The sequence below is a fragment of the Herpailurus yagouaroundi genome, unplaced genomic scaffold (genome assembly GCF_014898765.1).
Source record: "Herpailurus yagouaroundi ecotype Mexico unplaced genomic scaffold, PumYag 182, whole genome shotgun sequence".
In the NCBI taxonomy this organism is placed as follows: domain Eukaryota; kingdom Metazoa; phylum Chordata; class Mammalia; order Carnivora; family Felidae; genus Herpailurus; species Herpailurus yagouaroundi.
Genome location: NW_024412413.1, coordinates 11634099 through 11655862, shown reverse-complemented (window position 1 = coordinate 11655862; position 21764 = coordinate 11634099). Strand labels below are relative to the sequence as shown.

The 21764-nt window shown below is 58.3% G+C and overlaps 1 protein-coding gene across 2 annotated transcripts in view; it reads right to left on the bottom strand.

The window, feature by feature from the left end:
• MYH9 (myosin heavy chain 9) overlaps positions 1-21764 on the bottom strand; it is a 92443-nt gene that overhangs the window by 27446 nt on the left and 43233 nt on the right. For both annotated transcript variants that reach the window (XM_040490927.1, XM_040490928.1), the window contains 11 exons: positions 14618-14645; positions 13749-13842; positions 9642-9734; positions 9055-9118; positions 8350-8448; positions 7861-8004; positions 6988-7083; positions 6031-6149; positions 3878-4030; positions 2784-2957; positions 994-1167 (listed from right to left, as the gene is read on the bottom strand). In XM_040490927.1, the coding sequence (XP_040346861.1) occupies positions 994-1167; positions 2784-2957; positions 3878-4030; positions 6031-6149; positions 6988-7083; positions 7861-8004; positions 8350-8448; positions 9055-9118; positions 9642-9734; positions 13749-13842; positions 14618-14645 (1238 nt within the window). The remainder of the gene's footprint in view (positions 1-993; positions 1168-2783; positions 2958-3877; positions 4031-6030; positions 6150-6987; positions 7084-7860; positions 8005-8349; positions 8449-9054; positions 9119-9641; positions 9735-13748; positions 13843-14617; positions 14646-21764) is intronic.

Here is a 21764-nt window from a genome sequence, read left to right as displayed (position 1 = left end):
CGTCGCTCAGGCTCGCCCCAGCGGGCTTTCGGGGGTGCCCGCTATTTTGCGTTATAAATAATACTCTGCAACAAGAGCGCGGCGAGCATCACTGCACGTGCATTTCTAACAAAGGCAGAGGTGGAAATGCAGGTTCAGGGACATTACCTTAGGCGGCTACAGACACAGGGTTTTTTAATGAGTATTTTTAAAGGCAAGAGCTCCGCGCTTCAGCAGCTGTAGGGACCAGGCGGGCAGGCAGCGTGGGGCCATGGGCAGGGGCAGCAGGCGGGGACCAGGTATGGCTCAGGGTCAGCTATGCAAGCTGGTGGCTCTCCTCGCCTGATTCGCCACCTGCTCGGGCTGCAATGACTAATTAGGAGCGTCAAGCAAGCGACACGGAACTTGCTGCAACCAGCTTTATTCTACGCACAGACCCCTGTGGACTCAGGGTACCCTCTTCGGTTAGGGATGAAGGCAGCTGTGCCATTTTGGGGCCGAGCAGGCCCGGTGATGACCAAGCCGTCACCTACAGTGGTGGCCCTGAACCAGGACGACTGTGCCCACCCCGTGTTTGGCGAAGCCTAGACATTTTCGTCGCGTCTAGGGAGAGTGCTGCTAAACATCCCACAAAGCACATGACGGTCCCGGGCGACGCACGTGGTCCAGCCCACAAGGTCAGGAGCACAGAGGCGAGGTGGCCCTGCCCCACAGCGCTGACCTGTGCCGAGCACCGGGCTTCGCAAGCTCATTTAATACACGTCACCGTGCACGACAGTGGTTACCTATTTCCCAGATGAGGCTCAGAGATGTTGACTGGCCCAAAGTCATACTACTTAACGAGTGACAGAGTTCTAGTTTAAACTCCAGAGTCGAGGCACACTGCTGGGTGAGTCACTAGACAAGCAGTGCCCCCCAACCCCCCCGTCCCACTCCCTGGGCTGCCCAGCTCCTCAGCCTAGACGGAAGCATCTCCACCTGTCCGGCACCTTTCCGTGCAGGTGCTCCCCTCACCTTGCCTGCGTAGTGGATGATGCAGAAATCAGCTTTGTCCTTCAGTTGCTTGGGCTTCTGGAACTTGGGGTGGGTGCCCTGCTCCTGTACCACCTTCTCCACGAAGCTCTTGTCGGTGGCTTTGGGGAACCAGCATTCCTCATCCAGCAGGGCCAGGATGCCAGGGGGACCAGCCTGGAAAATGCAGAGCATCACACAGGTGAAGCCTGACCTGGCGAGTGCACCCTACCCCTGCCCTCCCGGGAAGGCAAAGGTCAGTATTCAGAAGCCCCAGAATCTCAACAGAAGGTAGACAGCGTGTGCCCTCACACTCAGAGTAAAAGAAGCATTAGCGAAACTCGATTCAAGAGTTCTAGGTTAGGAGTGCCTGGGTGGTTCAGCCGGTTAAGTGTCCGACTTCAGCTCAGGTCATGATCTCACGGTTTATGAGTTTGAGCCCCGTATCAGACTGTTGGTTGTCAGCACAGAGCCCGCTTGGGATCCTCTGTCTCCTTCTATCTCTGCCCCTTCTCCTCCCTCTCCCTCCCTTCCTCTCTCTCTCTCTCTCTCTCTCTCTCTCTCTCTCAAAAATAAACATTAAAAAAAAAAAGAGTTCTAATTTAAAAAGAAACTTCTGGGGTCTAGTCTGTGGTTGACACACCTCAGCCAGATGATCCATCACGGAGTTTCTCCAACCTAGTGCACTGGAAATCCCCGGTAGGTCTGATGGACGTGTGCCATGACCGCATGCCCAGAGGCTGTCCTCACAGGTGCCTCTGCCCCTGGAGTCACCCTGAGACACCGCACCACAGGCTGTGTCTGCACCACAATGTGGTGAGATGCAACACTTAGGTCAAGTCCTCCGAGGAAGCCCCAAGTACACTCAATTGATAAAATCAGAAAGTGGACTCAAACACCATGGAGACTGGCTGACAAGACTCAAAGCCAGATGGGATCTTGTTCATTGGAAAACTCGACTGATTTAAAAAAACAAAAAAACAAAAACAAAAAAAACCCCAACTCATCACAAAAGTAAACTGCTTCACGTTAGGACCGTGGGGTCTTTTAACCCCTGCTCCCCGCCTTGACCAGTGGTTTCAAATGGACCAACTTCTTCCTAGGCTTTTCCAACTACTTAGCAGTTCGGGGTAACTCTGGTCTACACATTTTCAGTAGCCCAGGACTCCGGGAAGATATGGGTTCACTCAGCACTTTAACCCCATCAGGAGGGAATACAGACAAAGAAACAGCTCAGGCTCCATTAAAGAGCACACCCTGTCCAACCTAGACCCCAAGGGCACCTGGCAAGAACTTTCACTCTGAAGTGAAGGAAGAGGGGCAGCTCTCTGGTCACCACCACCCACCAGCACCCAACGCTCTGGGGCGGGAGCTCTGGTGCTGAGCTAGTCCTGAGGGGGGCAGACGGCGCTTCAGCACCTGTACGGGGAACAGCACTCCACGCCCTGGGTCTGCACAACCTACGCTGCCGCAGAAGCATCCGGGGATAGGATGTTACGACCTAAATAAAACCAAGCCTGTTTCCTTAAGACAAAGGCTTATTGCGCCCGCCCCTTAGGTAAACACTGGGTGGTCTTCCGGGACTGAAGCACCAGCCGCATCCCCACCTGGTCAGCAGCTGGGCGAGGCTCCCAGGCCGCAGGTCTGAGCCCATGACCTTTTCTTGCAGGTGACACCGCCAGGGAGAGGAACCAGACACGCCCCCTCCCAGCCCCCACGGGCCAACACGGCGTGTCCTCGTGAGGGGACAAAGGACCAGCCGGGCCTGAGGTCTGGGCAGGTCTGGCTCTTACTGGCTTCTCGATGAGGTCGATGCAGGGCTGCAGGTCGAGGCCGAAGTCGATGAAGTTCCACTCGATGCCCTCGCGCTGGTACTCCTCCTGCTCCAGGATGAACATCGTGTGGTTGAAGAGCTGCTGCAGCTTCTCGTTGGTGTAGTTGATGCACAGCTGCTCGAACGAGTTGAGCTGCAAGGAGGAGGCCACGTCAGAGGGCTGCCCGCCCGCCGCAGAGCCGCAGCGCCTCGGGAAGGAGGGGATGGGTGTTGAGCACCTCAGCGCTGGCCCCGGGGAGCCCGGATGGGCGGGCGCCTTCCCTCATCAAACCCAGAGCGGGGGCTCCTGTGGACCTTTCTAGCAGCCTGGCAGAACCTCTCTCAGAACAACGTTTGAAAAATGAATAAAACAGTTTGCGAAGGAAAGAAGTCCTGTCGAAATGCAATTACCCAAGTACCGTGACATACTAATGACATACATAACAAGCACAGGCTGTGGGCGTCCTAACTTGCAACACTTTGAAGCGGATGAACATAAATGATGTTACAACGTCCCCGCAGCAACTGCTGTGATGTGCAAACATCTGATTTCCACCGGAGACAGACCCCAAGCGCTGCTCAGGCAACTGCGGTTTCGATATGTTGCTCAACTCACAATGAAAAAGAAATGCATCCCTTCAGTGACACGTTAGTGAAAACTAAAGAGAGAATTCCCCACCCCCGCCTCCCAAAGCTCGCGGCCTCTCCGAGATGTGCCATGGACCCCGGGTTAAGAACGTCTGATCTACTGTAATTATCATTGTTTTCCTACCAGACTTCAGTCTTCATGGGCAGAGACGGTGTTTTGTCCCAACGCCCAATAAATAGTTGCCAGAGAGTAAAATCTCAGAAAGCACCTGCCCACGAACAGAAGGGCAGCTACACGGTCCCGCTCTCTCTAGCCCTGCTGCTTGGGGGTGGGCATGCTTATTTCAACTTAAGATACGCCCCACTGATGTCCCCTGCCTCCATGTGAGGCAGGAGGTGGCCCGCTCAGACTCCTGTTGGGGCCACAGGAAAGAAGACGCCCGGCCAGGGGGAAGGTGGCCAAGGAGGCACGAGGGAGGAGCTCACATCAAAGATCTCGAAGCCAGCGATGTCCAGGATCCCGATGAAAGAGGCGCCCTGCCTCTTGGTCTTGTCCAGAGCCTTGTTGATCCGCAGCACCAGCCAGCGGAACATTCGCTCGTAGGTGGCCTTGGCCAAGGCCTCGATGGCAAAGTCAGCCTGGGGAGGGAAGGGAGGGGACACACCCCGGGGGACAGAGTGTCAGGTCCAGGAGCCTTTAAACCTGGTAACCCTTTGCTCCAGGAAACCCACCTGCAGGGATCTGGCCCAGAGAAACAGCCCTCAGGATGCAAAAAAAGCTTCACACACAAGTATGTTCACTACAATGTTATTTATAATAACCAAAAGTTGAAACAGCCTACGTACCCAGCAATGAGGCATAGCATCAAGTACTTAGACATTTGCAAAAACCTTTCTAAAATAAATGGGGATTGGGGCGCCTGGGTGGCTCAGTCAGTTGAGCGCCCGACTTCAGCTCCAGTCATGATCTCACGGTTCGTGTGTTCGAGCCCCACCTGGGCTCTCTGCTGTCAGTGCAGAGCCTGCTTTGGATCCTCTGTCCCTCCCCTGCTTATGCTCTCTCTCAAAAATAAATAATAAAAAACATTAAAATAAAAAATGAAATAAAAAGTGGGGACATACTGAAGTATTTACAGAAAAAATGGTAAGACGTGTGAGGTTCCCTTCAAATAATGTGCGAGGAGGGGAGGGGGGAATGAGGTTAATGATGAGACAAGACTGGCCGGGAGTCAGTGACTCGACGCTGCCCGAGCAATGGGCACACGGGGCTCAGTACCCTGTTCTATTGTGCAAATGCTTGAACAGGGTGACAGCTAAGTTTTAGAAAGGAAAAAGCCTTGCAGCAAATAAAGAGCTGCCCGATAACTGTCACTGGCTAGGGCTGTGATCGTTTCTTCTTTGCTCTAGACTTTTCTATATTTTCAGCATCTGCGGTATTCATGCAGTAGTTTCATCGTGGAAAAATAAAGGTTCTTTAATGGTTACGGAAATGGGGGCACCTGAGCGACTGACATCAGCTCAGGTCACGATCTCCCTGCTCGTGGGGTCTAGCCCCACATCAGGCCCTCTGCTGTCAGCACGGAGCCCGGAGCCTGCTTTGGATCCTCTGTCCCCCTCTGTCCGTGTCCCTTCCCTGCTTGTGAGTGTGCTCTCTCTCTCAAAATAAATAAACATTCAAAAAAAAAAAAAAAAAAGAAGAGGGGTGCCTGGGTGGTTCAGTCGGTTGCGCGCCCAACTCCGGCTCAGGTCATGATCTCACAGCCTGTGAGTTCGAGCCCCGCGTCGGGCTCTGTGCTGACAGCTCGCAGTTCGCAGCCTGGAGCCTGCTCCGTGCTGAGTCTGTCTGTGTCCCTGCCCCTCCCTCGCGTGTGCGCACGCGCTCTCTCTCTCAAATATAAATAAACGTTAAAAAAATTTTTTTTTAATTATCAGGGAAATGAACAGTTAGTGACAACTGTGGTCTTTTCGGAACAATGTTCTTGGCTGTGGTGGGATGGCTCTGTACCAGTGATGGTGACAGCCACCAGAGTGGGGCTACAGCGGACGGCACCCTTAGGGAAGAGCGAACTTGAGAGCATTTTTGGGAGATGGCACCACCCGTGCCGACAGGGGGCCTGGCGGGGCGGGAGCTGGGCTCCCGGGGGAGGCTGCGGCTGAGGGACATCGCTGCCGTCTCTCACCACGCACGACAAGACAGCAGGCGGTGGAGAGCCAGCTTCTGGGCCCGGGCTTGGAGGGCGGCTGCCACCGTCCTGCACCTGAACGAGCTGTGCTAGAGACACAGCGGGTTCCCGTTTCACTCTCTACCAGGACGGGACTTGCCTCCGCACCCGCCGACCGATTGGTCTCGACGTCGCCCTGGCGCAAAGAGGCGCAACTAGTAAAGGTCCTTCCTGAGCGAGGGGCCTCGGGTCCCTGGGCCTCTGGCGGCATACGGACACCCCGAGGCCAGCTTTCTCATGTTCTCACGGAAGGTAAAGACCACCTGCTCCCTGAGCTGCTGTGAGGGCTGAATGAGGCACCTGGCCAGGCGCCTGGCACAACAGTGGCCCAGAGCAGGCCCCAGAGAGGCCACCGCAACGAGCCTCCTCAGGAAGTGCCCCCCCCCGGGGGCCCCCCCCCCGGGCCACAGGGCGTACCTGTTCCTTAGTCTGTGCCTTCTGGACGTAGTCCCGTCCCACCTTGATGCGCGGGGTGAGGATTCCTCTGGTGAAATCTGTCACGTTGATCCCCAGGAGGTGGGACACTTTTTGGGCGGCTGGTATTTTCCGAAGAGTAAGGAAGGGAAGGGAGAGAAGTTTTAATTAACCCCAAGAGAACAGGTCCCTCTGCTGGAGCACGAGGTGGTGGCTGAACAATCATCACGGGGAAGACCGGCTCGGGGCCCCTCCGCAGCAGGGCACAGAGTCCTCGGCTCCCCTGTTAGACCCAGCAGCCGTGGCGACCTGCACCCTCACCAGCCATGAGCGGCCGGGAGGCACCCATCCTACCTGGGGGCCCAGCACCCGTTCCTCCGCACAACCTCAGCCACACAGTGCAAGAGTGCGTCCCACCCAGGGACAGGACTGTGAGGAGCCGGCCCCAATCCCGCTAAGGGGCACAACGGCACACATCCCGCGGAAACGCCTTTTACGCCCAGACACCCACGTGTTCAGTCTTTTCAGAAGCCCCTCAGAAGGGCACATTAAGGCTGATCGCTTAAGTGGGGCCGTTTGCAGGACTCAGGGGGACAGCGGTGGCCGAGGCGTTTCACGGTCCTGACGTGTTCACGGGTAAGGCACGCACTGAGACGGAGAGGCCGCCGACATCGCTGTTTTAACTGGGACGACTGGTTTGGCCTCCACGACAAAAGAGGGAGGCCCTGGTCCATATGATCAAGGGGTTTTCTAACTCATTCTGATGCCGCCTCCCCGAAAAAGCACTAGGGTCACGTTCATGTACAGTTTACAAAGAACCCGAAGTGATAGCTAGGCAGAGATACACAGGAGACGAACAACGGAGGACGGTCTGGAATTTCTACCAGACTTCTTCTCCTGAGCAAATCCAAGCCCAGACACCAGGCCCCACATTCCAGGTGAGGCGCCCACGGGTGTTACCTGTGTTGTCAGGCATGGATGCCTGGTCGGTGTTACGCTCCTTCTTGAAGACGATGTTGCCGAGCTGAAGAACTCCCGAGATGACCCTCAGCAAGCCTTGGGGTGCAACCAAAGGCAGCTCAGAACCAGGCAGGGATTGGAATAAGCCCCTGGGTGGAGGCAGCCGCTCCCCTCCCTGGGGGGCGTGGACAGGACAAGCCACATGGTGGGCACAGCCCCCCTGCAGGGCTCACGGTCAGGGCCTCGGGCAGACCTCAGCTTGGGCAGCCCTGTGCTTAGATCCAAGTTCTGTTAAAACTCCTAAAACTTCTAAATCTGGGCCAAGGACGTGCCTCTGGCCCAAGGGCCCACTGCCTGTTTTTATAAGTAAAGTTTTATCGCACAACATTGTACCCACCGTTTGCATATTATCGGTAGCTGAGCCAAGGTGGCTCCGACCCTCACGTTAGAGAACAGGGTGTGTTCTCCCTGTCCCCCACTCTTTCGAAAACAAAGCCTGAAGGCCTCTTTGCCCTCTTTCTGAGGAAACAGGAAGACACAGGCACGCTCCACACTTCACCAACACAAAGATCCTGGCCCCTTTCCGATGAAGCAGGAATATTCCCCTCTCAGCAAACGCAAGGACCGGAGCAGGTAAGCACCCGTCCTTTGTCCTGCCTGTGGTACCAGTGGGAACGGACAACCCTGACACTCAGATACGAGGTACTGCTTCATGCCCACTCAAGGCCTTCCTCCTAGCCTCCACAGGACTCCCCGAGAGCCAGAGCCAACAGGAAGTGCTCCCCGGGCCCGTCAGCTGCCCCGTGCCTCCTAGGGCGCGATGACCAGCCTCCTGCCTCCCCTCCCTCCCCCACAGGAGGGCCAGCCTTGTACCCATTTGTTCCTCTTCTGGGATGCCCATAATCCTCATGGCCTCCATGGTCTCCTGGAACATGTCCTTGTCCTGCTGCCCTGGGATGGTGACGTGCCCGTTGGACAGGAAGCGGTATTTGTTGTATGGCTCCAACAGGAGATCAGCTGTAAGGAGGGTCAGTGAGGGGCTGTAACCAGGGTTCAAGTCAGCACTGGGGCCTCAGAGGTTTGGGAGGATGGGAGGCACCCCTAAGCCCCGAGGTACCCCCCAGAACCACGGAGCAGCCAGGAATGCCCTCTCCCCAGCGTGAGACTGACATTCACGTAGCCCCCAAGAGCATCAGGGCCCCGTGATTCACAGAGGCAGGCTCGACCGCCCTGACTTTTCTCTGGCGTGCTCAAATCAGAAGGCCGAGGCCTCGGAAGGCTGGCGTTTTCGTTTCTCAAGCGGAACATGTGGCCCGACCAGGGCCCGCAGCCCACGTGCCAGGCTGCCGGCCCACTACTCACTCTTCAGGTGCTCTCCAGCCCCAGACAGGAGGTAGTAGAAGATGTGGAAGGTCCGTTCCTCCTTGGCTTGGCGGATAGCACGAGATTTCTCCAAAAGATCTTGGCAAACATTAAGGAACTGCACAAGCAAGCGGGACGGAAGGCCACTCCCACCCGCCCCGCCCCCATCAAAAGTGACTGAACTTTGCCAGGCAGAAAATGGCAAAATCGAACAAAAGCCAACTAAATCGGCTCCTTCCGGGGGCACAGCCTGTCCAAAAGCAGCTCTCGCACTTGGGAGCCCTGTCTGGGTAAAGAGCCCCCTCTCACAAGGGGCTGGAGCACAGAATGGTCCCACCAGCAAGGCTACGATGCCTGTGCTAGGGAGAAATGAAGGAGCATCCACTCGAACCCTGCCCCTCTGGGAACCACACTGGAGGGTCTTCTGTCGTCCCATCCCTTTCGAAGCAGAGCTCTGTCCTGCCAGTAAAGAAAAACCTGAGCTCGGGGCTGGGTGTTCCATGAGCTTCTCCGGATACTCTTCCTGAAGCCACAGGTGAGGTGTCCTAACAGGCCCATAAGGAGGAAGCTGCTGGAATCAGGAGGCAGCTTCCTCTCCATCAAAGTCTTGTCCCTCCCCTCTAGACGCGGGACTCCAGGCCCAGGACTCCTCTCCATCAAGGTCTTGTCCCTCCAGACAAGGTCTCGTTTCCAGACCAAGGATACAAGTCTCAATGTTGGCTCCCACGATGTAGCCATTGACATCAAAGTTAATGCGAATGAATTTGCCCTAAGGAGAGACAGATAAAGAGAATCAGAAGCCCGGTCCTCCAGTTTCTAGCTCCTGCGGTATAGCCCGAAGAGGGAAAATCAAGAGACCATGCCCATGTCGGAGGCCAGGGGCCCGTGCAGCGCACTGCATGGATACTCAGGACTCAGCGCTGTGCTGCTTAAAGCCTGGGCCAGGACAAGATCCAGAGATGCCCAAGTTCATCCGCTAAGGCACAGGAGTGCTCCTCGGTCCTCCATCTGGCTGTTGGCTACAACAGGACAAGGCGCGGGACCGGCAGGTAACTCCCCGCTGTCCCCCCTTCCCCCCCAGTCCTCTGCCACCCGGGCTGAAGCAGCCACGTGTGCAGGTCCCCACCAGCTGGAGCTCACCCCAGCCTACTCCCCACCACAGGCCGGGAGGCAACCAGGTCCGAAGCTGCCTCACTTTCAGAGGTGAGAGCGGCAGCTGGAAGGCGACGTGTGCCAAAGCCGTGGGTGGGAGCCTGAGCCCCACGAGCTGGGCATGGCCGGCCACTACTCACAAATCGGGAGGAGTTGTCGTTCTTCACAGTCTTGGCGTTCCCGAAGGCCTCCAGGATGGGGTTGGCCTGCAGCAGCTGTCGCTCCAACTCGCCCTGGAAAGGAACCCGGGGATGCGGTGAAGGCCAGGCAGCGGCTCAGGTCGTCGAACCTGCTCCGCCAGGCAGGGGGGCCAGTGGCAGAGCTGTGCCTACACGCCCAGCGCGCCAGGAACAGAGGGCGTTCCGGCCACGCCAGTCGCAGCCTGGCCCCTGTGTCACTCGGGAGCGACCTTCCCGCCAGGTGTTGAACTTACATCGCCGGACTGACCGATCAGCACCCCCAGGAAGGGAAGGTGGGTGGCTCCCCCCAGCTCGACTCTGGAGGACGCGTCAGGAAGCAGCACCATTTCTCCCCCTGCGCAGAGCCCCCCACCTCCCCCCCAAGGAACAACGGCTTCCCTCTGCCCTCTCTGCCCGATACCCGACAACATTTTTTTCCTTTTCACAGGACAAGGCGAGAAGGAATCAGCTCCATAAAAGACACCAGCTCATTTCATCCGTGTCCTGATAGACACGGCACTTTCCCTGCTGGACCCTGTCCCGCCACCTACCCACCCCCACAGACGTGCTTCCAGAGTGTCCAGTGCGTGAGCCGGGGATCAGTGAGGCCCACCACGGGTTCTAAACTGTTTATCGACAACACCAATAAACTCTACTTGTGGTCCCAAGCCACACATGTGGCTGACACACCCTAAGCCTCCCTATCCCCGGATCCTCAGGATAGGCAAAACAGGGTGGCCCCGAGGTCATGCGGCTATCAACCGGCAAAGCGGGCGCCAACTCGCGTCTTCTCCGACAGGTGCCAGTCACCGCCCTGTCCCCCAGCCCTGCGTGGGGCTCTACCCCACCAGCCTAGATCAATTTTGGAAGCAGCCATCACCTTCCCAGCAGGCCAGGCAGTAACGGACGCTGGCTGCGGAAAATTCGGCCCTTAATACCTGGGATCTCTCTAGGGGGAAAGAACATCACACAGGGGCCAGGCCGGCTTTTGTATTTATTAGCAAGGCTGGACTCCGGCCAGGATTTTACGGGAACGGCTGCCCGTGAGTGATGAAAAGGAAAACTGGAAGTAGCAGGAGCTCCCGGGAGAGTCGTGAGGTTCAGCCTTCCAGGCACACCTGCTGCTGACGAGACTCGTCTGCAGAGCACTGAGCCAGGGGCTGGAAGGGACCGGGGCAGACTCTCCTACTCCAGCAGCCCGTCCTCCGCCAGGGCTCCCCCCCACCCCCACCCCACCGGACACCAGGGAGTCTTTTGTTTTCACACCACACGGATTAAGTGAAGGAGGGTCAGTGGAGCCACGCTGAGGAGCAGGGATCAAATCCACCGCACGGGCTGAACATGTATGCTTGGCACCAGCCGTCGCGGGACACCGGGCCCCTGCCCACAGGGCTCACGCGAGCCTGCGAAGTCAGCGGAGGCAGACCACGGAGTCCAATTTGGAGGAGCGCCGCTCCCCCACCCACTAAGACGCTCCTCACAGAGCACGGGCCGGGCCACTAGGCTGGCTGGGCCACTCCCGCTCCTGTTTCCGCAGACCGATGGGACCACGGTCCCCACCAGAGCCTGCCGCCTGCCCTGGCTTGGGAGCCTCGCTAAGGTCTCTGTTGTGGGACCACACGCTGCTGCTGTGGCACGTGGGACCGCTCGGCCAACTAGGGGGCAGCCACTTCAGATTCCGGAGCCGAACTCCATGCAGACAATGGTGGTGGCTAACCTATGGGTTTTTCCTTATTGACCCATACCCGGGCACGGAAGAGACCTTTATTTCTCAATAAAATCTGCACGTGACCATGACCTTATGAGGTTCTGTCGATAACATATGCTCTAGGTCTAGAATTAACCCATCCGGTTTCTGAAGGGCTTCACTGGCTGGTGTTTCTGCCAGTGGTCTCCAACTAGTATATAAACAACAGAGGGAGGAAGAGGAAGACGGCCGAAGATCACGGCTCAGCCTAGGGAAGTCTACCTGGAAAGTTCCCTGGCCCCCACCCACCCCCCCCCACGCCCCCACGCTGTGCTTCGCCAACCGGCAGCCCCGGCCGGAGCCCGGCCCTCCCATGGGCTTCGTGAGGTCGGGGCGCTCCGGTGGGCAGCCTTGGGAGAAGCATCTGGGTCACTGCGAGGGAGAGCTGTCGCCCAGAGTGTGCCGTGACAGGCTCCAGAATACGAGAGCCATAAACCAAGTTCAAGTGTCTCGTGCCCCAGCTGTGTGTGGAAAATCACTGTACAGCTTTAGGCAAGGAATTCCACTAAACTGTCAGCGGCCTTTACAACTGAGGGCCTGAGCAGTCATCGGAAGCCAGAGGCAACCTATTCAATCTCTCCACTTGGGGACAGAGTGGCCTGTCACACACTGTGACTGGAGACATAGGATGTGACAAGTTTGTTCCCCCTCATCACCCCTCCCTCCAGCAGGCCGTCTCCTCTGAGCGGGGCGCCCAGGGCCTGCCGTCCCCCCTCTGCAGCTGGAGTCCCAGACACAAGCCCCACGCGTCTATGTTCTGACTCTAACTGCGGTCCCGTCCCTCATTCTCCAGGGCAGGGACTCCAAGGTCACCCTCCAGAGACCCAGGCACATACTAGACATTCAATGAATAGTTGGGAAATGGATTTTATGGCAAATTCAGAGACGGAAAACCACAGCTAGAGGATTCCTAGCCTCGCGGCTCTGTTTTTGAAATAGGCCTCCTAAAGAGAATGGAAAATGGGGGTTGGAGACAGGGAGCAAGAGAAACTTTATTAGTTTCTAAATATAACTCCTGACGCCCCACGGAAAGAGATTTAGAATGTCTTGAGCAGTTTGGCACATGAAAAGTTACTTTTGGTTCAATTCCAGAAGACTGTACCCATTAGGACATTCAGGACACACCCCGGGTCTGCATGCAACAGACACACACCGCTACTTACTTCCACACGCTGCTCACAGCTCCCCGTGAGCCCCCCGTGGGGCAAGGGGCAGCCACGGAGAGACGGCGCAGTCCCCCCTGATGGCTTGAGGGGACACCACGGGCACTTGGAATTCACAAGGAAGCCTAAGAGTGTGTGCTTAAGAGAAAGGCGAGAGAGCACCACACGGGCATGCTTAGGACTGATCATCCCCAACCCTGGGACACTCCAGTGTGGGGCCTTCCGGGTGCTGCTTCTGACTGGCACAGTGCTGGCAGGTGGTGGGGGGGGGGGGGGGGGGGGAGGGGAGAGGGGACGGCCATCTCCATCTGGTCCAGACACCGAGCACGTAGGGCTCCGGGACAGCAGATTCCCATTCCGCCGGACCTCGGTCGGGGTTCTGCACCGGGGCCTTACAGCTGCCGTGGGCACAGGGAGCTCTGGGCACGACCAGAGTTTCCGAGAACGGCTCCGGCGATGGGGCCCGAACCCGCTCTGCGGGGGCTGTCATTTCAGAGTGCACGAGAGGTCACCGCGTGTCACACCCAGCCCCTCCTCCCAAGACAGTCAGTGAGCCGAGCCTACGAGGACAGGTCTAGCCGCAGAAGGTGACAACGGTGTGGAGTGAAAAGCTGCTCAGGAGAAAAGACATAAATCAAGGGCACACGATGGGCAGAACACGCATTCCTGGTGCAGAACGTGCAGTAAACGTGCAAGCTCACCTAGTGAGGACACTGCTGGGTTCGACCATAATCCATCAAGAGGGAGGGGGAGAAAAAGGGAAGTGAGATGACTTTCTAGTTGCCCTTTCTCTCTTCACTGGGGGACCGTCCACCCAGAGGCATTTCAACAGCCGGGTGAGGAGGCGGGGGCTCAAAAGCTGGCCTGCCCGAGAGGCTCCAAGTCTCCGACAACTTGAGAACCGAGTTTGGGAATCTCTAATTAGCCGTAAACGCCGGGAGCGCCGCTTCGCAAAGCCTGGGGGTCTCCGGTGTCCACAGCCACTCAGAAAGTTAGGAGGCCGGGGGAGAAGGGGGCTGGCTACCACCGGACCCGCTCCCCAGAAGGCCGAGCTGCCGCCTCCCGGGAAAGAGGGTCCGGCCTCTGCTTCGATCCCCCAAACGCTCCGAACTACGAATTGTGAGATGCTCTTCCTCAGGGAGGAAGGCCCGCGCTCACCTGGTCCTTCTTGCTCTTGTGTGAGGAGGCCACGTGAGCCAGGTACTGAATGACTTTCTTGGTGTTCTCCGTCTTGCCGGCTCCAGACTCACCCCTGCCAAGAGAGCCAAGAAAGTTCTCAGGGGGGATGCGGCCAAAGCCTTGAAGCGCAACGCACCCGGGCCACCGCCTCCCGTTCCGCTAGGTGTCAGTGAGGGACCCAACCCCTTGCGGCAGGAGGGGGAACAGGCGAATAAATGCTGAGTTCTGGAATCCTCACTCCGGCCGCTTCCCATGGGCCTCGGGAGGCCCGACAGCAGACCACCCGGACCCGCTGCCCGGCCTGGGAACCTGGGAGGCTTGCTGTCACAAAGTCTCAGGATCGGCTCTGGGCAGCTGTTGTCTCATGGGCCAAAGGCACTTACACGTGTCCCTTCGAAACCACTTGAAGGAATGCTCTGTACCATCAACTCCCCCCACAGTGGGGTTTATTTATCTCCTCAGTAACTGCCGGGGGCCAGGGCGAGCAGCCCCGGTGTCTGCTTCAAAGCAGGTAAAGAAAGCCACTGTTCAGAGCTAGAAGGAATGTGCTCTGGAGGCACCCACCAGCTCCCAACTGTGGAGAAGATTCCTGCTTCTCTCTGCTACGGACCTCCCCGCACGGTACGAGGAAGCGGAAGGGGAGTCCACGTCTGGCCCCGAAACTAAGCTTATCTGTGCCACGGGACTGCTGAGCGGCTAACCTGGGGCCTGGAGGTCCATCCCATGGGGAAAGGGCAGGGGCCCGACTGGGAGCGGAGCTCAGCAGCCTGGGTCTCGGCAGGAGTCCGCACAGCAAGGACAAGCCAGGGGGTGACACGAGGCCCCGCCACCCGGGCAGAAACACTTACGTGCACAGAATGGACTGGTCCTCTCGGTCTGAAACAAAGAAGACATCAGGTTAACTTCTGCCGGATACAAAAGCCTCCCTGTCAGGCTTCTGAAGAGCTGCCCCTTCCCCAGGAGCAGAAGGTCTCGGCCGCTGCCCTTGCGGAGGGCCCCGCACGCCGGCCGGCATCCACCCACCCGATGCCCCACTCGGACGGGTGCCAGTGTCGCTGGGCGTCTGCTCCTCCCCTCCCCCCACCACTCCGGGAGCTCAGCCTGCCCAGCCTCGCTGCCCGGCCCCACCCCCCCAGGAAACCACCTCCGAGAAAGCCCATCTCCAGAGAGCTCCCCAGGAGTCTGCTGCACTGAGGGCGGAGGGGAGGCCTGCCCTGTTACGCTGACCCTTGGGGCGGGGGCCGTAGAAATAAGGCCCGGCAACGTCGGTAAGGCGGCTGGGTGCGGGCCGGGCAGACCAGGCTGGGGCACAGGGCCGCCTCCGCCGCGGGGTGTGTGGGACCTCCGACCCGTGCACGGGCTCCCGGAGCCCCCGCCTCCTCCCGTGACGGGGAGACAAGCACCCGTGCACAGAGGCAGCAGTGCGGGGTCTGGCACGTGGGAGGGCTCAGCGAGCTGGTTCAAGGGCAGCTCGGAAGGAACGCAAACACGTCAGAATCACAGCTTCTGACCGGCGTCTGGGACAACCTGGGCCTCTAGGCCTGGCCGTCGGGAACTTTCTACGACCGTCCCCAGCTGTGACTCCCTTAGCAAGTAAGGATACACCAGCTCGCGCCCCTTGTGTGCGGGAGGAACAGTACCGACCACGCTTTGAAAGCGAAGTCTGGCAGAAATGCTGGAAGGCGTCTGGGCTGACCTGGTTCAGGGCGGGGTGTCCAACCCTAAGCAATGGCTGAGAAGACAAACTCATGTTTTTCCCCTTTTCACCCGACCCTGCGTAATCCCCTCAACTCCCTGAGGTCAAATCCGACTGATAGTTGAGCTGCCGTGAGGTCTGTAAATCCCAAGTCTCGGTTTCCTTATCCATAGAGTAACTATGCTACTAACTCCCTGACAGGATTAGCGTGGAAAACAGAAGTAACACATGTAACGGAGGGACCGGCACGTCAATAGGACGAGCTCCGCAAATGGCCGCTATCTACTTCCCCATCGCGAAGTGGGAGTCCTTAATGAGGAGGAACAGAGGACTGCTAGTCAAGCCCCAGTAGAAAAGCACTGGCTGAGGAGTCTCAGAGGAGGAGCAGCCACAATCAGAATTCGCGGTGCTGCACAGAAACCAGCGCTGGTGGTCTGGAAGGACACGCTCACTGGCTGCCACTGGCCGGCCAGGGCCCTGCAGGATGGGACGACGGGAGAGTGACTCATGGCTCACTGTGTTCACGGCCTCAGGAGACGGCTTTAGCTGTTCAACAGCAACAGACACCGCTCAGCTAGGTCACCTGCCTCCTGGCAAGGAGAGCCTCCAACGTGCCCAATCCCGGCGCGTATGCGTTCACACGCGTCTCCGGCCCTTGTCTGTGGGTCGCTCGGGAGGGAAAGAGGACATCCAGACAGAGAGAGGCAAGAATAAGCCTCCCACCCAACACAAACGGCAGCGCCCCCCCCCCCCCCCCCCCCCCCCCCTGGCCCCCTAGCAAACATCAACAGTGTGGGGGTGCAAGGAAACTCAGCCAGGCACCTCCACCCACACACCCCACACCCTGCTCACCGCTGGGCACCTTCTCAGAGCAGCCCCTGGTCTCAACTTTCCCACCAAACGAGGTCCTTCAAGACCGACCTCAAGACCACGCAGCAAGGGCCCAGGGAGCCTCTGCAGGGTCTCCGGAAGACAGGGGGGGGGCAGGGAGGGAGCAGGGGCTAAGGGCTGGGGAGGACAGGGCAATCCCCAACACCCGCCCCCTGAGGACAGCGTGGCCACCAGCAAGGTCTGAGCAAACCCGGCTGTGATCCCAGGCCCTGGCGCCCCCACCCCCACCCCCTCACATCCCCGTGGGGCCAGCCCCCGCCGCGGACACGTTCAGTCACTGCTCCACAACTGGGCAAGAATGTACCTGCGCGGGCTGGCAAGTCGTAAGGCAGCAGCGGCCGACGCTACCATAAAAGGAAACATCCCCATCCCTTCCAGAAGGAACCGCTTTCCCAGGGCTGCCCAGGCCCCGTCCCTGGGATGGCTAGAATTCCTCTGATTGTGTGTCAGATGCTGAGCTGCCGAACAACAGGAAGCAGAGCCCGCAAACACACACACGTGCAGACACACAGCCGCGCAGAGCCGCGGACAGGCTGCGTGCGGGCCCATGCGCTCACGGGCACGCGCACACCCACGCCCGTGGACACACAGGTACGGACGTGGGTGTGCGTGAACACGAACGCAGACGCACACACGGGTGGCACGCACAGAGGCCTGAACATGCTTCAATTCCCGATTCTGGACCCAAACGCTGGGCGGCCTCCATGCACTTCACCTCCTCCAGGCCTTCCTCTCCTGACCCTTCACCCCCAATCCCTGAAGCACCACTGTCAACACGGCCCGCAAGGACACACTCCAATGCTCTCATTTTATAAAGAAGTCTGGATCCGTTTTGCCAGAATACTCTTTTGGGCAAACGCTTTTGCAGAGAAAAACTGATGGAGGCCTCACTCGTCTCCTCAGCTCTGGTCTCTACCCTGTGGGGCCCCAAACCCACCTGCCTGCAGTGAAAGGACACCATGGCCCCGTAAGTCTGGAAAGGTCTTTTCAGTTCCTACAGTGGGTTTGGGTCTGTTATCTTGCGGCCTCACAGGAGGAGGCAGGGGACAAGGCGGGCACTGTCCCTGGTTTGCGTGTGTTTCTTCTCCTAGTGCTTCTGGATTTGTTCCTCAGCTCGGAAGCTCTTCTGGGTACGGGGATGGTTAGAATTCTCAGCAACCAGGAAGCTCTCTGCCTCAGTTTACTCAGCCAGACCCCCCGTGCATTCCAGCGGGGACCCTCCTTAACACCCACTCCGTAAGACCTTCCCCACAAGGTAACCTCGTGGCACACAGACACTCCAGAATTCAGGCTGCTGTGTTTTTGTTGGACTATTTATTTTTGAGAGAGAGAGAGAGAGAGAGAGAGAGAGAGAGAGAGACAGAGCATGAGCAAGGAAGGGGCCGAGAGGGAGGGAGGCACAGAATCCAAAGCAGGCTCCAGGCTCTGAGCAGTCGGCACAGAGCCCGATGTGGGGCTCACAGTCATGAACCGCGAGATCATGACCTGAACCGAGGTGTGACGCTTAACTAACTGAGCCACCCAGGCACCCTCAGGCCGCTCTGCTGTGATTGAAGTCCTTATTTGGGCCTATAGGGACTGAAGGCTTATTTGAAAACACCCTTCCTTCTGCCACACCAGGAGGAGGCAGGCAGACAGAAAGACGACAGGAACCCTATGGCCCAGAACCTGGCGAGTGCACCCATCAGAGGCAATCCAGTTCTGAGAAACAGGTTCCCTGCAGGGATGAAGGTTATCAGCCTGACTGTGGCCCCTAACCTCTCCTGCCCAGCCCCTAACTTGGTGGGGGTTGGGTAGAGACGGGATTATAAAACCTCTCTCTAGTGGTTTTCAACTCTTTAAGAGCAACTTGCTCTCAGATAAACTCTTGAATTTCCAACTTGAAGAACAGGAGATAAACACCAGAGCTGCCTCGGTGGTGGAGACAGGGCTCCTTAGAGCACACTTAGGCAACCACTACCTGTGTGTCTGGAGCACTGACAGGAGAGAGAGGACAGCGTTCCGATTTCCACTCTGTACTCTCCCTAGAGATGCCTGGCCCCTTGACCTCTCGGAATCGGAGGCCAGGGCCTCACCAGCAGGGCCGCTCTAAGGACTGAATGACATGGGTGCCTGAAGCACGTGGTACAGCACAGATGCCTGGAAACGTTGTCCTTAATAACCCCAGGCCCTTTGCACCTCCCCTGTGCACCCTCCACAGAACAACCACAAAAAAGGTTTTAAGTTACATGTTCACTGATGGGGCCATTCCCTTTCCCGATTTTATTTGAAACCCAAAATGCCCTGAGGCCTTTCAGAGCTGATACAGGCCTCCAGCCCGGGACAGGTGTTTCCAGCCGGCTCAGGAGGCCCAGCTCAGGTGGGAGGAGGGGAAACCTGACCACAGGTATTTCACCCCAGGTACAGACTTCTGCTAGGGGCTTTGTCGCTCACTTCCTCACTGAGAGGAGCTGCGATTCTTGTCCATAAAAGGCCACAAGGCTCGCAGAGTGGTGACATCAGCCCCGACAGGAAGTACACAAGGAAGAGAACGGGCCTGCTTCACCAACAGCCGCTGCCGGGACTGACTCATCAAACGCTCACTGAGCTAAGGGCTCCCGAGGGCCGGTTGCTCTTGGGGGGGGGGGGGGGGCACACCTGAGGAACGCCCTGCCCTCGGGACCGGTCTTCAGATCAACCAGGCTTCTAGAGCAGTGGAGAAGGGCCAAGAAAAAGGAAAACAAAGGGCAGTCTCAGGTCGGGTGCACACCAGTGTGGGGCGACCCGTGACAAGCAGGCCTAAACTTTCCCCCACCGAGGCATGTGCCCGTCACGAAAACGGCAGACAGACCCCAGGGTGGCTCACGGTGCGAACCCTGCAGAGTGTCGCCCGGGAACAAAGCGCAAAGGCCTGCACTCCGGGGTCGGTTCTCTCAAGAGCCCCGTGGAGTGTCGGGCTCTCGTGGGCCACAGGGCAAAGCTTTCGCCAAGCATGAAACGTGGAGACACCTGTGGGTTCAGGCTCAGAACTTGGGGGCTGGGAAGGCCCCGGGGAACATCTGGCTCAAACAAGTCCGTTCAGAGGGCAGGACACCGAGTCCCGGAAACCCTCCTACGTTGTCAAAGGCACGCAAGCTGGGCCACGAAGCCGGGCCTCCGGGTGTCCGGTTCTTCCCTGTGGACGCTTCCTACAGGGCAGGCCGCTCGGCCACCAGCAACGCTGCAGAGCAGGAGCCGTCTGCTTTCTCAGAAAGGGTTCCGGGGGCCTTACAGACCCACCTGGTACTTTCTCCAAAGCCAGACCCATTCACCCGGGTTGCAGGTGCTTGGGAGGCAAGGAGAGAGGTGAGAAAGGCAGAATGATGCTCCACGTCGACACGGGCCGCAGGCCGATGCTGAGCCTCAGGCCCCGTGTGTCGTGGAGCCTCTGGCAGACCGCCCGCCTCGCCGCCCGCAGCCAGGGACTCCCAAGCACACAGCACGGTAGGTGCCAACGGTCTCGCCAAGGCACGCGGGTAGGTCCAGACCAGGAAGATGCCAGGTCAGCAGCAACCTCGGCCAGAAAGCAGCTGGATGCGGCCCAGTGTCTCCACCCACACACTCCCCCAGGCGCGGCTGTGTCCGAACCCCCGCCGAGTCGGCCCAGGTCTGTCGTTGCGGGAGGCCGAGAACGGGCGCCTCCCCCATCAGGCACCTCCGATAATTAGAAAGAAGCCCCGGGGACCGCACTTAACGTTCACCATGGTAGAGGGCAGGCCAGGCCCCAAACAAGTCCTCTTTCGGCCGAAAGGCACCTAGCTGCTCACACCGGTGACTCCCGGGGCGCGGGCAGACCTGCTAGAAGCCACTGCTGGTCGTTGGGACACCTTGTCCCTGGGCGGGGCTGGGAGTGTGGGGAGGCTGCTGAGACAGCCCTGGCAGGTCTGTCAGGGTGGAAGGAAATTCGAACGTCACACGTGAGTGCCGACATCTCACAGCAAATGCCACCTGGCCGCCCAGAGAGACCGTGTCCCAAACGCTGGAAGGCCAGCCTGCCTTGCTCTTAAACAATGTTCCTTCCCCTCAGGGCAAAGGAGAGACAGGCAGGGGGGCTGGGCTAGGCCCACTAGAGCCCCAGGTCACAGCTCCACTGTCCAGGAGGGACGAAGGGAAGCATGGGAGGGAGGGACAGTGGGGCACCAGGAATGAGGGACTTGGCCAGGCAAAGCTCAGGACCCACTTGGCCCCACATCAGAGCACAAACAGGCTTTCAGAAATGCCCCCGTGATGAGTGTCGTCAGGCTTGGTGGAGGACAGCAGGAACACGGGTGCTGGGAGGCGAGCGGCTATAGCACGTGGAGCTGCGTCCCGAAGAAGCCAGTGGCCCCGGTCGCCTCGAGAAGGGGCCATCCAACGAAATGAAAGGCGTGTCGGTAACTGTCAGGCCAGAATTTGCTCCTGGGGCCTGGCCTCTGTCCTTGGCTTTCAGCTTAGCGTGTCTGTGGACCAGCAAAGGGTGGGGACCGGATCTTCATCGAGTCCCCAAGTCTGGCTGGAATGACAGCCTCAGCCCCGGCCAGAGCTGCCTGTTGGCCAAAAGAACATCAAGGGTCCTCAGAGTTCGTGGCAAAGGTGGCCACCGGGCCCACAGCCTCGGTCAAGACCAAAGGAGTTTGACAGAAGCCACTTAGAGAATCCTGACTTTCACGCCGGCACCCTTTCAGCTCTCTTACTCTGTAGTTTTAGAGACTTCGTCCTGTTCTCATCGGACAGCTTCATTCCTGAAATCAGGCAGGGGAAGGAAAGCAACCCATTCCTCTGAACACACGGACGATCAGTCCTGACCCACCGGAACACGACTCTGCTGGAGTCTGAGCCAGAACTGGACAGAACAAGAAACACGGCCGGTAAGCGGCATTCACAGGCCGAGAGGAGGGGCGTGTCCAGGGAGGCTAAAAGCACAAAGCTCCTGGGCCATTACAGACTTTGCAGGTGCCTTCTGGTTGTTTGTCCGTGGGCTGGAGAGGGGTAGTGACGGATACACTGAGCCACGCTTTGGACCACCCTCAAAATTTCAGGTTCCCGGAGGGCACCTCCTTCTCGCCTCCTACTGCAGATGGCCCAGAGCAAACCCCAGCGGACCCACTGGGTTGGATTCAAAGCCAAACAAAAAAGTAAGCCTAAATAAAGCCGAATCCTTGAAAAGGATCCACGAACCGCAGATTCCTCTTCTAGAAAGAACATTTTACAGAAATGGGACGGATAGGCACGACCACATTATAATTAAGCAGCCTCACTCTGAGGACCGGGCTCTCCTACTGGGGGACCCGACCAAGCAGCCTCCTGCGAGGGGCTGTCCACCCCGTCCAGGCTCGGTTGGGCCCAGGGTCGCTTGTCACAGCACGCCCCACCCCCGGGGTCCCCACCTTACGTCAACAGAGGATCCCTTT